Source organism: Stegostoma tigrinum, chromosome 23 (assembly GCF_030684315.1).
Source record: "Stegostoma tigrinum isolate sSteTig4 chromosome 23, sSteTig4.hap1, whole genome shotgun sequence".
NCBI lineage: Eukaryota > Metazoa > Chordata > Chondrichthyes > Orectolobiformes > Stegostomatidae > Stegostoma > Stegostoma tigrinum.
The window spans coordinates 31,819,496-31,835,235 of record NC_081376.1 but is presented as its reverse complement, the minus strand read 5'-3'; the positions used below and the strand labels follow the sequence as shown (position 1 = coordinate 31,835,235).

The following is a 15,740-nucleotide window of genomic DNA, read 5'->3' as shown; positions in this document are numbered from 1 at the left end:
TAAGTGTGATGCTTTCCCTAGCTTCTTCAGTTAACCATGGAGTTTGGCTCCTCCCTTTAGAATGTTTTACAGCAGTAAGAACATACTTATCCTGAGTACTCCAAAATAATCCCTTAAATTATCTGCCATTGCATCCTATTGTTCTATTCCCCACCCTAGCATGGCAGTTCACTTCAACAGCTCAGCTTTCACACTCACATTGTTACCCTTGAGCAAGTTTAAATGCAGGTCATTAATTATATCGTGTCACATTGCACAATATCATGTCTAAGGTGCTGGCTCTCAGGTTAATTCTGCCCGAAGAAACTACCTCAAACTATTCCATGAGTTTCCTATCCAGAATACCACTGACAATTTGATTTTTCTAGTTCATATAGAGAAAGGGTAGATGGTGACATAGCAGTAGCAGCAATGGTCAAGCAATCCAGAACCCCTGGCTGATGGTCTACGGACACAGGTCTGAACCCCATGGCAGAATGTGAAATTTTGAATTAAATAAAATCTGGAGTAAAGTGCTGGCCTAATGGCTATCTATTGTCAATTGTCATAAAAATCCACTTTGTTCACCAAAGATTATTTCTTAAATAAAAATATAAATTCTGCAGAAACTAATCAGGTCTGGCAGCATTTGCAAAGAGAAACAGTTAACGTTTTGAATTCAAAGATTCTTCTTTCAATGTTCCAAAGAACAGACTTTGGACTCAAAACATTAACTCTGGTTCTTCCTGCATATATGCTGCCTGACCAGCTGCGTTTCTTCAGCATTTTCTTTTTTTTTTCAGATTTCCAGCATCCAAAGTATTTTGTTTTTACAGGATTATTGCAGCCCCTTTATCATAAGCGCCTAAAATTTCTCCTTGCACGTATCATCCTAAATCATGTTTACTGTTGGGGATCCTGTAGACCAATAGTGAGTTCCTTCCCTGTTCCTCATCTCCACCCACATCAATTCTACATCCCAATCTCTTGAATCAAGGTCATCGCTAACTATTGCACAAATGCCAGACTTACTGAACAGTGTTAATCTTCCATGTTTACCTCGCTTCTTATTCCTCTTGAATGTCACACACCCCTCAATATTCAGGATCCAATCCACATCATCCTGTAGCTACGTCTTCATAACGGTTATCAAATCATATTTATTTTGTTCAATATGCAGTAATCAATTCATTTACTTGGTTATGAATGTAACGTGCATTCAGAAGAAAAACTTCAGGTTTGTCTTTTTGCTATCTTTGTAGACCTGTGTAGTGTAGATCTTTGGTGCATTGTTAGGTTTCTCTCTCTGTCCCACCTGCCATTCTCTGGTCCACATTTCCCACATTACTACTTTCAAATCATATATTATCTTCACTCTTTCAATACATTACATCTTTCCAAATTTTCCCTTGCCATTACTGTTTGATTAAAGCTCTACCTACTTCCCTATTTATGCAGTTCACAAGAACATTAGTTCAGCATGGTTTTGGTGTATACCATCTCCACTGTTCAGCTCCAACTTTACCCAGTACTGGTGCCCATGCCCTGTGAATCAGAACCCATTTTTTACACTCAGTTTTTCAGCCATGCCGTCAGCTCTCTAATTTTATGCATCAATTTGCATATGGCTCAGGTAATAACCCAGAGATTTTAACTTTTGGGTTTCTTCTTCTTAATTTAGTACCTAGTTTTTCACAGTCTGTTCAAAACCTTTTTCTTAGTTGAGTTGTTGGTACCTTAAGGATCACACTAACTGAGCCTCCTCCACCATTTCAAGCTCTTCTCCACCCAGAGAAGATGCCTTGATGCGTAGCACCAAGCAGGCATCTGGCCTCCAGAGAGCAGTGTCGATCACTCTCACTATACTGTTTCTTATTACCACTACGTTCCTTATCACTATCTATATCAGAGTTCCATGGTTAGCTTGCTCATCCACCCTGATTCAAAAAAGGTGCAAGAACCACAAATTTACTAGAAAATTGCAGAGGATAAAGGTCTCATTCAATTCTGCTCTACCTGCTATTCGAAGGATGTTGCGAAGCTTCAAAGGGTTCAAAAAAAATTTACAAGGATGTCGCCAAGGTTGGAGGGTTTGAACCAAAGGGAGTGGCTGAATAGGCTAGGATTATTTTCCCTCGAATGGCAGAGGCTGAGGGCTGACACTAGAGATGTTTATAAAATCATGATGGGTATGGATAGGGTGAATAGCCAAGGTCTTTTTTCTGATGTGGGGGCGTCCAAAACAAGAGGGCATAGGTTTAAGGTGAGAGGGGAAAGATTTAAAAGGGACCGAAGGGGCAGCTTTTTCACACAGAGTGTGGTGCATGTGTGGAGTGAGCTGCAAGAGGAAGTGTTGGAGGCTGGTACAATTACAATGTTTAAAAGGCATCTGAATGGATGAACAGAAAGGGTTCAGAGGGATATGGGTCAAATGCTGGCAACTGGGACTGGATAAATTTAGGATATCTGGTCAGCATGGACGAGTTGTACTGAAAGGTCTACTTCCATGCAGTATGAATTATGACTTATGACTCTTGTCCTGTGGGTCTCTTTACCTGTATCATTCACAGTCATGTCCTGTCCCTATCCTGACCAATCCAAAGTGGTTTGGCTGCCTCTAGGTACAAAGAATCTAGGTGGCTTTCGCCCTCGCTGATTTGTGCAGTGTGTGCAGTTTAGCTTCCAGTTCAGAGGCAGTAGTGTGTTTTTGATGGTATTTTGTATTCAAATAAACATGCTTTTTTTTTGTTGTTACCATTAGGTTTTGTGTTGGTGATTGGACTGGTGACATTCTATCGAATTGGTCCTTATACTCATCTCTCTTGGTCATGCTACCTGGACATTGGAGCTTGTCTCTTCTCAACACTTTCAGCAGCTATGTTAATCTGGAACATATTACACCGGCGAGAGGACTGCATGACACCCCGTGTTATTGTTATTCGTCACTCAAGGCCCCGTTTTGAAAATGACTACGTGGAGTCGCCGTGCTGAAGTGAAATCCAGGACAGAAAAGGAGAGTATGTGCATGTGTTTGAGAACTGCAGGATCTCTGCTTGTATATGAACTAACTCAATCTCTGCCTGACAGTCAAAATAGGGAAGGTTGGATGAGGTAGATGCACCACTGGGGAGGGAGAAAGCAAGGGTTGGAATTTGAAAACATGATCAATTTTGATTTGGGTCACCAGTACAATTTTTGAGGTACCATGCAAATCATCGATTAATTACACTACATCAGAATATTACAACATAGTATAAACGCAGGAGAACTAGCTCAGCACCAGGAGAGAACAAATGTGCCTCATGTATCTGAGGGGCTCCACCAGATTCAAAGGCACTTCCCGTGATCCAACTGCAAATGGCTTAAGATTCTGACCTGTTGACAAATTGCTGGCAAGATGCAGTGTCAAGGACATTGAGTACCTTGGTGACAAGGGCTTGTCAGTTCTTGGCCAGTACATTAGGTTGAGCAACATTGTGACGCAGGAATAATCTCTTAATTCTCTCCCCCGCCACTAAGTTCAAACACCTGCTCCCAAGTGTCAAGACTTTATTTTGGATAACCAGGTATCAAGATTGATAAATATTTAAAGGAATAGTACTCAACAGTTGAACAATCTAGACTTTAATTTAAATCAGCTAATTAGATAGGACACAATATATGTATTCCTTAGCATTAGAATGACTAGAACCACATATTACTTGCATCTGACATTCGTGAAATCAGAATATAAATCAGACAAATACATCAGATACATCAGAACAGAAGTAGGCCATTCAGCCTGTCAAACCTGCCCCACCATTAAATACAAGCATGGCTTATCGTTTCGATGCCTTTTACTCACGCGTTCCCAAATCTCTTGATGCCATTGGTAACCAGAAATTTATTAATCATTTCTACTTTAAACAGACTGAAATTTCACAGCCCTCTAGGGATACAGAATTCCAGAAATTTATAACCCTCTGAATAAAAAGAATTCCTTCTTATCTCAGTTCTAAATTGTATTCTCCTTATTTTTAAATGGTACCTCCTGGTTCTAAACCAACCAGCCAGGAAAAAAAACATTTTATCTAGATATACTCTGTATATCCCTTTCAGTATTTTGTAGGTTTCAAGGACAGCACCTCTCATTCATCAAGCTTCTTGAGAATAAAGTCCAGAGTTTGCTCAATATATTTTAATAAGGCAGTCCACCATCCTGGGACCAAGTCTGGTGATTCTGTACTCCAGTCTCTCTATGGCAACAATATCATTCCTGAGGTAATAAGACCTCAGTTGGCTGGATGGCAGACTGATGCCAACAGTATGGGTTCAATTCCTGCACCAGTGAGGTTACCATGAAGGACCCTCCTTATCAAACTCTTTTCTCACCTAAGGTATGGTGACTACTATCAGCTGTCACTCTCTAAAGACAGCACTATTATCCAATAGGACTATGGCAACTTTACCTTTAATAATTGATTCTAGCAATTCCCTACTACTGGTGTTAAGCTAAAGAATGGGATGACGTTTGCTAACTTCCAAATTACAGGAATCATTCCAGTATTTGAACTCTGGAATGCAGGCAGACTTACAGATCAGAAGATTCAACAAATTAAAGTAAAATTTTAACAGCAATATTTAACATGAATGGCTATCCTAAAAACATAACTGGAATTCATAGCAGTTGGGTGGAGTTAAAAAGAAGATGGATTTAACCTGTGGGTCTTTTTAAGAAAACACTTCCATAATTCAGTACTTTCAGTTGCCTTTTCAAAGTGCGCTGTCAATGTAAAATTTGAAAATAAATGGCAAGAGCACTGCTTGAGTTGTAAATTCATGTTTGCAGTCAGTTCTATTGTCCTTTACCATGGCTATTTTCATGTGCAATCAATGTTTCTGCACCATACTGGAGTGGGTTTTCCAGGGATGGGGGGCATACAGCTGGCATTGGATATGTTACATGTTGTGACATTTTCTATATATGCCTCAGTAAGATATTTATTATGACTCTATTGCACCCCTAGCACTCGTTGATCTTTAGTTCAGGTTTTGGTTCGGGAAGTGAGGCAGGAAATCTGGTCACGAAAATAGGACACAGAAGTCACTGTCAGGATCTTCTGGCTACTTACTGTTGCGCTAAACGAAGGCTTCCTGCCCATCCCAGGCCTGATATGCCTAATGGGATTTAACAGCCAATGGCCTGCCTCTCTCCAACCCATCAGTCAGAGGGGTGGGTGGGGGGGGGGGCAAGTCTGTTTTGAATACACCATATAAAAATCTGTACGGAAGTGAGACAAGAGCATCCCTTTATACTTTGTTTCCATGAGAACAGTTAGTCTGTGCAACTCCAATCTGTATCTTTAGGAAAGTCCCATACATTTCAGGACAACTTAAAAAGGGTGGAGAATTCAATGTCACAGAAGTCCCTGATCCTAGCGATTGGGAAACACATGTTCCTTTGAGCTTATTTCAGGGCTAGCAAGCCCATTACTCTCATTAAATATGATCATAAAAGGTGGACTGAGAAAGTATATGCCCAGATGTGGAATATAATTTTACTGTTTCAGTTCTGTTTTGTTTCAAATACTGGAAGCAACATCAGTGGAATTATTGCCCTATTTCCTGCCTGTGAAATTTGAAATCATTGGTTCGGAGGTGAACCTAGAATCCACATTCTTATTGTTGCCAATCTGCTGAATAAACTACACTCTACAGTAAGAGAAAGAAATCACACAAACCAGATGAATTCAGGTGTGTAATAGCGTTCATTCACAACTTCAATTTGAGACCACCACTACCTGTACCAGACCTATTAGTTCTAGTGCTTCTCAAATACTACATTTTAAAAGTGGTTTGTCCAGGCATGTGGATTAAAATGAAATTTGTAAATGCAATTCAGGGTATTTTGCACAATTTGAGTGAATAGAATGTGAAATTTTAACAAAATAACGTCCATTACGTCTTACAGTTTGTTACAACACTTCTATAGTATGCCACTCACTCAACTGACTGAACATTGAATACTAATCAAATTCATACCAATGAATCAGTGATAATGGGAACTGCAGATGCTGGCGAATCCAAGATAATAAAACGTGAGGCTGGATGAACACAGCAGGCCCAGCAGCATCTCAGGAGCACAAAAGCTGACGTTTCGGGCCTAGACCCTTGATGTGATTTGTAGGGATAATTATCCTGTCACCACCTGTGGGTTGTGCTACAAATCACATTCCAATCTAACTTAACTACGTCTCAACTTGACAACTGCTGGGTCAAAATCCTGAAACTTTTCCTAACTTGGACTCAGCTGTTTAGAGCAAATTGATTACCATGACCACTTTCTCAAAAGCAATTAAGAATAGCCAATAATTACCGGCCTTGCCAGAGGCATTTGCATCTCACAACTGAATTTTAAAAAAGAAACATTAACATGGACCAAAAATATTGAAAACAACCACATGGAGGTGCTCTGGCCATTATATAGGAGGCACCATCCCAGTAACACATCAACAGATACTCACCTAGCTCCTTTTCACCACAAAACAAATCCAACTGAGTCATGTTTATATATATAGTTAATGTGTGAACTCTTCCAATCACAGTATTTGCTACACAGTGAGAGATCTGATCAACCCAAATCAAAACCAGCATCTACCCAGAGCGCTGTTCTCTGCAATGATTACTCTTACTGTTTTGCTATATTAACTAAAAACCTAAATATATTGTAGCTAAATTGTAGACCGGGGAGAGGCAACAGAGGTCAAGTTGGCTCTTGGGAACTACATTTAAATCTATTATCAAGTTAATTGCATGTACTGGACAATAAATGACATAGATGTAAGAATAAAATTGTAAGTATATCTGTTACACAAACTCTGTTATGTCACATGCTGATTTTTTCCAGTGCAGTTACAATGCGTTTTGTACAATTCTGGTACATAACAGCTGTTACTGAAGTATTTAAGAAAGCAGAACACTTTTGGTTGTCATTGCTGTAACACATGAGTTTCTCCTGTTCATTTAATTTAAAGCCCAAATATTTCCTTAAATAAAATTCACATGATCAAGTTAATTCTGTGTTTGCATTTTCTGAACTGATTTTTCTATGGATGTCAGATATTTGGAATAATTTTATCAGTTTAACATACAGCAGAGAAGTTTTGTGGAACTAGCCAAAACTCAAATCAAGTTAGTGATTTACAGAAATACAAAATGTTCATCTGTACCTCCCCCAGTGTCCATTCTTCACATGAATGAAGCATCTTAGGCCATTTTGCTATTTTAAAGGTGCATAAAATGTAAATTGTTGTTACTGGAAAGCACTTTATGAGGAATTATCAGTTCATAAGATTACATAGAAAATACTGCCTAGAAACAGGCCCTTCAGCCCAACCAGTCCATGTCAGTGCTTTTGCTCCACTTGCACCTCCTCCCATCTTTCTTCATCTAAATCTATCTCCCTCATATACTTCTCTAGTTTTCCCTCAACACATTTTTACTATTTGCTTCAACCACTCCGTAATAGTAAATTCCATATTCTTACCAGTCTTTGGTTTAAAAAATTACTTGTGAATTCCCTATTTGATTTCTTTGTGAATATATTCTCTAAAATTTTTACTTTATAGACATCATTGATACATTTGGATCAAAATATAAACAGCACATTGTTTAAGAAACCACTACTTCTAAATGAGGTTCAGATATACACTACGATAAACTGCAATATACATTCATATATATATATCTGATTTATCAGTTCAGAATGACCTTGTCTTGAAAATAAATGGGCTACTAATTTGACGCTACCAACTAAGCTTCAATATTCTAAATATTGCAGTCCAGCAAATCATACATTATAATATGCCATGTAATCGTCACACATACTGATCATGAATTGTTTCAATGAAAGGAGAGAAATTGCCTCACCTCTTGATGAGTTTAATTGATTTAAAAGCCTCGTCCATGTCTCCTATTGTCAAATAAAAGCTGAAATTTAGCATGGCATCACGTGTCGTCTTGTCACAATCCTCCAGCCCAACAAAGTCTCGCAGGGGCCTCCTGGCCACCATTTGTGGACTCATAGGAGAACCTGACTTTGATTCAGTTTCATTCAAGGTCTCCCCCGACTAGAATTAAATTTTAAAAATGCGATTATTGAGACAATCAAACAGTTCTATTTCGTTTCCCAATTCTCTTACTGAGTATGTTGATTCATGCTGTGATGCAATTCCACACAGACAAGTACACCGATGTTGTATCCTTTAAAAGGTCATTTGCATTGCATGATTCTCACATTCCAAGAGCTAGCTGACTGATCAATAATTGACAGGTGCCAAAACATAAACTGGGAACTGTAGACCCATCTTCCTAAGTTATACAGCTCAACATTGTACCTGATAATGTTGACACTTCAGTTTTCAGAAACAAACCCAATACTTCAGGAACATCCAGCAGATTTTTAAAAATGGGGAAATTAATATAAAGGCCAGAAATACATCGGATATACAGCACAAAACAGGCTATTTGTCTAAAGCAGCCCATGCTGATGAACAGAATGCACTAATTCATCAGAGAAGCAGTGGAAATGTTAGGTTGGCTTTCAGAGACCAATGGTGAAGTTTTTCTGTGGCAGTGGCATGCAAACAAGTTGCCTTCACTTTTCAAGCAAGCAGAGCTCTACTCAGCTGTAGTTTGATCAGTTATAAAATGCCTGATTTACTGGAAACTCCAAAGGGTAAACATTAGTAAAATGGTTCCTCTCATAGCATTATGGCTTGAATATTTAAAATAAATGTTTGTAAGCTATATTAGGATAGAAAGCACAATCTTGATGCCGAGACTAACAATACACGATCACTTGGCATCACTTAAATTCACAAGTGCTTTCTCATAGGGCTGCTATTAGATTGAAGGTTAATGTATTTCAATCCAAATCCACATTTCAAGCTAATGAGGTGGAGCAGGTTAATTGTCTTATTTTGGATGTGTCACTGTGAAATGTTCTGTCAAACTCTTTTTACATTGTTCCATCATATCCTCCCCAGGGCAAGTACAGAAAAGGTTGGAAAGGCACTCTCCCAATTTTTAACTTTGTGCTAAACTGTTACTTCTGAAATGTATAAAACAACAACATCAGTAAAAGTAAATGGCCACTCTCCATATCACTGCATAACTGTAGCACAGTGCCTATTGAACATTTGATTATTTTTGAAACAGTGAATTGTCAAAGGCAAATTTTGTTAGTACTCCATCATCCTGTATACCTTCATGGAGAAGTAATAATAGGGCACTTCTAGCCCCAGCAGGGCTTCATGGGACACCACCTTGGGGAAACTGTCCTGCAGCAACAGACCATGTTCCTGTGTGATGAAGAATGATACCACCATAGCCTCCACCTGTCAAAATGGGAAGGTGCAAAGGAAAATATGATAGGATGATTCAGGAATCAAAAATAGGTTCTACTTAGTGAATTGAAAATTACAGAAACACCAGGAATACCATTCTCTGCAGGCATACAGCAATATGCAAGTAGGATAATATTATACCATAAGACTCTGTAGTCTGATTATTGATGTTGCATACTTCATGATGGTAATCACACAGTATTTCACTTAATTTGTATGATACTACTTCCAAGCAAACTATATCCAATTATGCAGCTGCTTGATCCATATGACCTTCTTTTCTTCCACTTAAAGTAAAAGCTGAGGTGCATCACTATGAAATTATCATTTCTGGTATATTCTCACTTAAATGTCATTGGGTGAGATAGAAAGGGAGTAGTTGAGCAGCAGAAACAAAGAAGAAAGAAAAACCTACATTCATACGGTGACTTCATGGCTGCCAGACATTCCAAAAATGTTTTACAGCTAATCAGTATTTCAGAAGTGTACTCACTTATAATGCAAAAAATATGGCAGCTAATTTTCACACATTAAACTTCCACAGCAACATGATAATAACCAGATAAACTGTTTGGTCATGTCGACTGAAAGGCAAATACTGGGGGGGGGGGGACACTGAGATAACTCTCCTGTCTGCCTTTGAAATACTGTCATAAAATGTTCTATGCTTATTTGAGAGAGCAAATGCAGCCACACCTTAATCTAATGACTCATCTGAAAGTCGATACCTCCAACTGTGCAGCGTTCCTCCAATAGTGCACTGGAGTTTCACTTTGAGTTTTGTGCCAAAGTCCTGGTATGGGACTTGAACCTACAATCTTCATTGTTGACACTGTCATTGACTAATAGACAGCTGACACTGTGAAACAGAAAGTCCACCATAGTATCATTAACTAAACTCAGAATTTGCATTCTTTGCAGGGTATACAAAATCCTAGCAACCTAAACAGTCCAATTATCACAAAATATTGAAGTTTACAATACAGATGGGGTCATTATGTCTACTTAGGCCAATCCAAAGCTAATCCCAAAATCATGCTCTTTCCCACACATTGAACCAAAAGAAGAGAAGCGGTCTATTCAGTGCAACTGGTCTGTACTGATGTTTAAACACCATTCAAAACTCTTCACAATTTAGTCAGCTATTCCACCCACCTCTCAATTTACCCTCTACCCTTCTTCCTTATGTAGACAACAAGCCTCTCTTTAAAGGCATTAAGGTCAAGCGTTATGATCATAGGGGTCAGACTGAGCTGATATTGATGCTATCATTAAACAAAAGTGAAAATGCCCTGACACTCAATGACAGAGAACCCACTACTCAGAGTGAGGGAGCCTCCTGTTGTATTGAACAGCAAGCAGCATCCTTATCAAATTACTTAGAAATACAGAAGCAAGAATGGAAATGTTACAAAGTCATTGCTGTTAATGAAGCTGTTATTGCAGAGGAGCTTCAGCTTAGGACTACTGAAGCCTGGAATTTCATGATCCAACAATGCTCAATGTAGGCTGAAGTGGAAGGGGAGTGTTGTTAAAAATGACAGATGAAGAATCTATTTTAAGATTCCTGCTCTCCTTGGTGCCTCCAGTTTTTGTTGGCACAGGATAAGGAGTCAGGGTGCATACTCCCAATCTGGCAAGGTCCATTTCCAGGACAGCCATTTCCTGGAGCCTTTCAATTTTCCCAGTTTCTCCATGACTCAAGGCTCACTGATCTCAGAAGAGTGGTAAACTATAGTTTGGATTTGGGATTCTTTTGAAAGATTTATTCAAAAGGTTTTACTCATGTCCCTCCATACCCACTCCAATACGTGTCCCTCCATCAACTATCTCCAGTGACCCGTGATACCCAGATCAACTCACCCAAGGCTCATAAGAGTCCAAACTCTCATAAAAGGATTACATTAGTGAGTTTGTTAACACGGTTGCAAAAAATGGTTGACTGCTCTTTGATGTCATAATGAGCTAGTGTAGCCTGATCTCTTTTGAATATTTAACTCAAAGCTTTTCTTTCCCCTACTAGATAAACAGACATTGAGAGTTTACAGCTTCTTTATTAATATTTTGATGGTTGGGCTTGACACTTTAATAGGTTGTAGCAACAGTAGTATAGGTTGTAGCAACAGTAGTATCTTTTCAAAACTTTATTAATGAGCAATATTTCAGCATTTCAGAAACATCGTTGTTACTAAAAGGTTCATTGTTTCTGTACTGGTGAACAGGTGCAGGTGTCATAAATCAGATGGACAGTCAGAAAATTTCCCAAGTTAAAATGTGACCATAAGACTCTTTCTTTCTCCTCAAATCTGCAATTTATGCCTCTGACAAAATACCCACCTTATACTCTGGGCAATTGGTCTCAGTGGCTGCACGCAGTTTTGACTGTTTTGGGGTTGAAATAGCCAGAAGTGCTTCACACACAAATAGTTTAGGTTCGTTCTGGTCCCAGAAGTGGCTGATTGGATATCGTCCGAGCAGTTCACTCATTTCAGAATGCCCCCTGTATAGTTAAAATCACAGACTATAAAAAGCTGCCACAAGGCAGGTGTTTCTGTCCATGTTAAATTAGTTAGTGGATTTTGTCCTGTTGTATTTGATGCATATAGTGAGAAAGGAAAAATGTCATCATGACCAAGTCTGGCCCATACGTGCTTCTAATTATATAGTGCATTCCATGTCACTAAGTTACATCATCAAGGTCCAGCTTCATCAGACACACCCTCTCCTCCCCAATTAGCTTTTGTTTATTTGACTACTGCCTCCTTGTCCTTGAGCTTTCTCCCTTATAAAAATAGCTCCACTGCCTCCCTCTCTGCATTCAAAATTCTCCTAAAACACTACCTCATCAGTGTTTGCTTCTCTTTTTGTCCTAAGTGCCAGTTTGCTTCTCAGAGGTGTTTCAGTACGAAGAACACAATTGAAATGCAATCTTTATGTAACTTTAAACTGCCACCGGCAACCATAACAGATCTCTCTCATCCAACAGCCACCCCAACTTACTCACTTTTCCGTGTCACTTTCTTCCACACGAGGAACAGAACAGATTTCACTGCTTGGTCGTCCGGTTTCAAAGTCAAAATAATTCAGAGTGTCCATCTCCACATCATAGAAGAATACCTTGGAATCTGGGGTGCCATTCACCTTGAAGGAAAACACCATTTCATCAATATCTCAGTAACAAAAAGTACAGACTAAAATTCAAAACTAAACAGTGATAAAACAGAACATGCAAAGATTGAATACCAACTTTTCTCACACATTGCTCTACTTTCACCAGGATGTTGCCTGGTATGGAGGGTGATAGCTATGAAGAGAGGTTGAATAGATTAGGATTATTTTCATTAGAAAGACGGAGGTTGAGGGGGGACCTGATTGACATCTACAAAATCATGAGGGGTATAGACAGGGTGGATAGCAAAAAGCTTTTTCCCAGAGTGGGGGACTCAATTACTAGGGGTCATGAGTTCAAAGTGAGAGGAGGAAAGTTTAAGGGAGATATGCATGGAAAGTTCTTTACACAGAGGGTGGTGGGTGCCTGGAATGCGTTGCCAGCGGAGGTGGTAGACGCAGACACGTTAGCGTCTTTTAAGATATATTTGGACAGGTACATGGATGGGCAGGGAGCAAATGGACACAGACCGTTAGAAAATAGATGACAGGTTAGACGGTGGATCTTGATCGGCGCAGGCTTGGAGGGCCGAAGGGCCTGTTCCTGTGCTGTAGGTTTCTTTGTTTGTTTTGTTTGATCTTCAGTTTTCAAAGGAAACTAATCAGGTATGTGAGAATGGAGTTTGCCATAGGGACATTAAATAAAGAAAGATTCTGCTAATTATAATATTAAAATGAATATTATGAATATGACTGTCTTCCTGCATAAAGTGGCTATATGGCTACTAAGTCTCAGATTCTTAGTTCACCCTGCTGCTGCAGTAAAAAGTACAAGGTAGACAAAAGGAAACCAACCTAGTAAGTGACACAAGAATCATATGCTAGGATCTATATACAGACAAAAACACAATTAACAGACGGATTAACATTCTTCTTGTTGTTCAGCATAATACTTCTATCACAGGCAACTGTATGCAACCAGTCAGTGACCAGATGACTGTATATGATGCTTAAGAATGGACGTTAGCATCATCTTCGTGCACCTTCCAGTCACTTCTCATGGATAATTAGGATCCTTCTCATTGCTAAGTGCCTAGGTTTGCTTACGCACTGAGGTTGGAGTCCAATAAACAATATAACTTTTCATTTATGCTTTTTTCTGCCTGTCATTGTGATATCAACTGAGAAATAAATCCAGGATGTCAGGGATAACTTCCCAGCTTTTCTTTGAAATAAGCGCCCTGGAATCGTTCAAGTCAATGAAAGAACCCAGACAGACTCAGTTTTAAGTCTTTTCTGAAAGGTGACACCTCCAAAAATACACTTCCCTGCTTTATTAGCCTTAATTTTTGTGCTCCTGTTTTGAAGTACTATTAAAGTCCACATAACTCTGATTGCAAATCAAGAATGCAACTAAATGACAACAGCTGACACTTAGTACTACAGTGAATTGTCAGTATAAGGTGTTTGCTGAAATCCTGACGCAGGGCTTGATTTCGTTACATTTAGGTATTGTATAACAGTAGTGGTTTGATGCTTTCAGGACAGTGGGTCGGAAAGGGGCTTTCAGTGCTGTAGTCACATCTCTGGTCAACCTCTTCACGCATCCAAAAACCAGTCAACTGCACAGAATTGTGGAATTATCCTTCTTATGAATTGTTATGATCCTAACAGATGTTGTTACTAGATAAGCAGATCCCAGATTGAAACTGAACTTGTTAAGTCATATTTTGTTTTATTTTGATTTTAACAGAGGATGTCTCACTGAAAAATAAGCATTCAATGCTGCAGATTTTACGTTAACAATATAACAGAGGATTATTAACAAAATAAATTAAAATAAAAATAATAAACCAAATTCAGTATTTATAACAGAAACAGAGATTTCTGGGAAATCTCAGCTAGTCTGGCCACATCTGGAGAGAAAGTAGAGTTAACATATTGGATCCAGTGACCTTTCTTCAGAACATTCTAAAAGCTGAGCATGTCCTCCTGTACTCTTTACTGAACCAGTGTTGACTCTCTGCTTTGATGGTGACTGTAAAGTGACATCCATATGGACCATGAGGTAGATTATTTTGGGAGACAATTTGGTTAATGCTGATGGCCTGCAATCAATCTAGATTGGATGAACAGCACCTCACCTTCTGCTTGGGAACTCTACTGCCTTCTGGACTCAGAATTATACTGTCATAGAGATGTACAGCACAGAAACAGACCCTTTGGTCCAACTCATCCATGCTGACCAGATATCCTAAATAAATCTATTCCCATTTGTTGGCATTTGGCCCATATTGCTCTAAACCCTTCCTATTCTCAATATTGAGTTCAATAATTTTCGGGTTTGAGGCACCTTCTCCCAAGTCCTTACCCCCACACACCAGATCGTGTTATCACATGGTCTGCTATTACACATCACCCATTATTAGCCACCAATGGTCCCCATTAGTAGCTATTCAGTCTCCTACACTGACCATTACCAACTGCTTTGACTGTCCAACTGTTCGCTCCCTTTAGGCTCTATTTCCTACTCCTTTCCCTCTCTCCACCCCGCACCCATTTTCTGCATAAAAATCAACTTTTCCCTAGCTACCATCAGTTCTGAAGAAGGGTCAGTGGACTTGAAACATTAAACCTGATTGTTCTCCATGGATACTGTCAGACCTGGTCAGATTTTCCAGTAATTTCTGTTTTTGCTTTTGATTTCCAGCACTCACAGTTCGAGAATCCGAGATAATAAAGTGTGTAGCTGGATGAACACAGCAGGCCAAGCAGGATCCCAGGAGCACAAAAGCTGACATATTGGGCCTAGACCCTTCATCAGAAAAGGGGGATGGGGAGAGGATTCTGAAATAAATAGGGAGAGAGGGGGAGGCGGACCGAAGATGGATAGAGGAGAAGATAGGAGAAGAGGAGAGCGGGGATATGTCAGTCCGGGGAGGACCAACAGATCAAGGGGGCGGGATGAGGTTAGTAGGTAGGAAATGGAAGTGCGGCTTGAGGTGGGTGGAGGGGATAGGTGAGAGGAAGAACAGGTTAGGGAGGCTGGGACGAGCTGGGTTGGTTTTGGGATGCAGTGGAGGGAGGAGAGATTTTGAACCTGGTGAAATCCACATTGATACCATTGGGCTGCAGGGTTCCCAAACAGAATATGAGTTGCTGTTCCTGCAATCTACAGGTGGCATCATTGTGGCACTGCAGGAGGCCCAGGATGGACATGTCGTCTGAGGAATGGGCGGAGGAGTTGAAATGGTTCGTGACTGGGAG

At 39.7% G+C, this 15,740-nt stretch overlaps 2 protein-coding genes across 4 annotated transcripts in view; one reads left to right on the top strand and one right to left on the bottom strand.

Moving 5' to 3' along the window:
- The window catches only part of tmem204 (transmembrane protein 204), a 36,457-nt gene extending 29,424 nt beyond the window's left edge, over window positions 1–7,033 (top strand). For both annotated transcript variants that reach the window (XM_048551799.2, XM_048551801.2), the window contains exon 4: window positions 2,741–7,033. In XM_048551799.2, coding sequence (XP_048407756.1) covers window positions 2,741–2,970 — 230 coding nt within the window. In that variant the 3' untranslated portion in view covers window positions 2,971–7,033. The remainder of the gene's footprint in view (window positions 1–2,740) is intronic.
- Window positions 1–15,740, bottom strand: part of ift140 (intraflagellar transport 140 homolog (Chlamydomonas)) — a 136,434-nt gene that overhangs the window by 78,479 nt on the left and 42,215 nt on the right. For both annotated transcript variants that reach the window (XM_048551792.2, XM_048551790.2), the window contains exons 15-18: window positions 12,370–12,506; window positions 11,703–11,865; window positions 9,225–9,356; window positions 7,888–8,087 (exon numbers count right to left, since the gene is read on the bottom strand). In XM_048551792.2, the coding sequence (XP_048407749.2) occupies window positions 7,888–8,087; window positions 9,225–9,356; window positions 11,703–11,865; window positions 12,370–12,506 (632 nt within the window). The remainder of the gene's footprint in view (window positions 1–7,887; window positions 8,088–9,224; window positions 9,357–11,702; window positions 11,866–12,369; window positions 12,507–15,740) is intronic.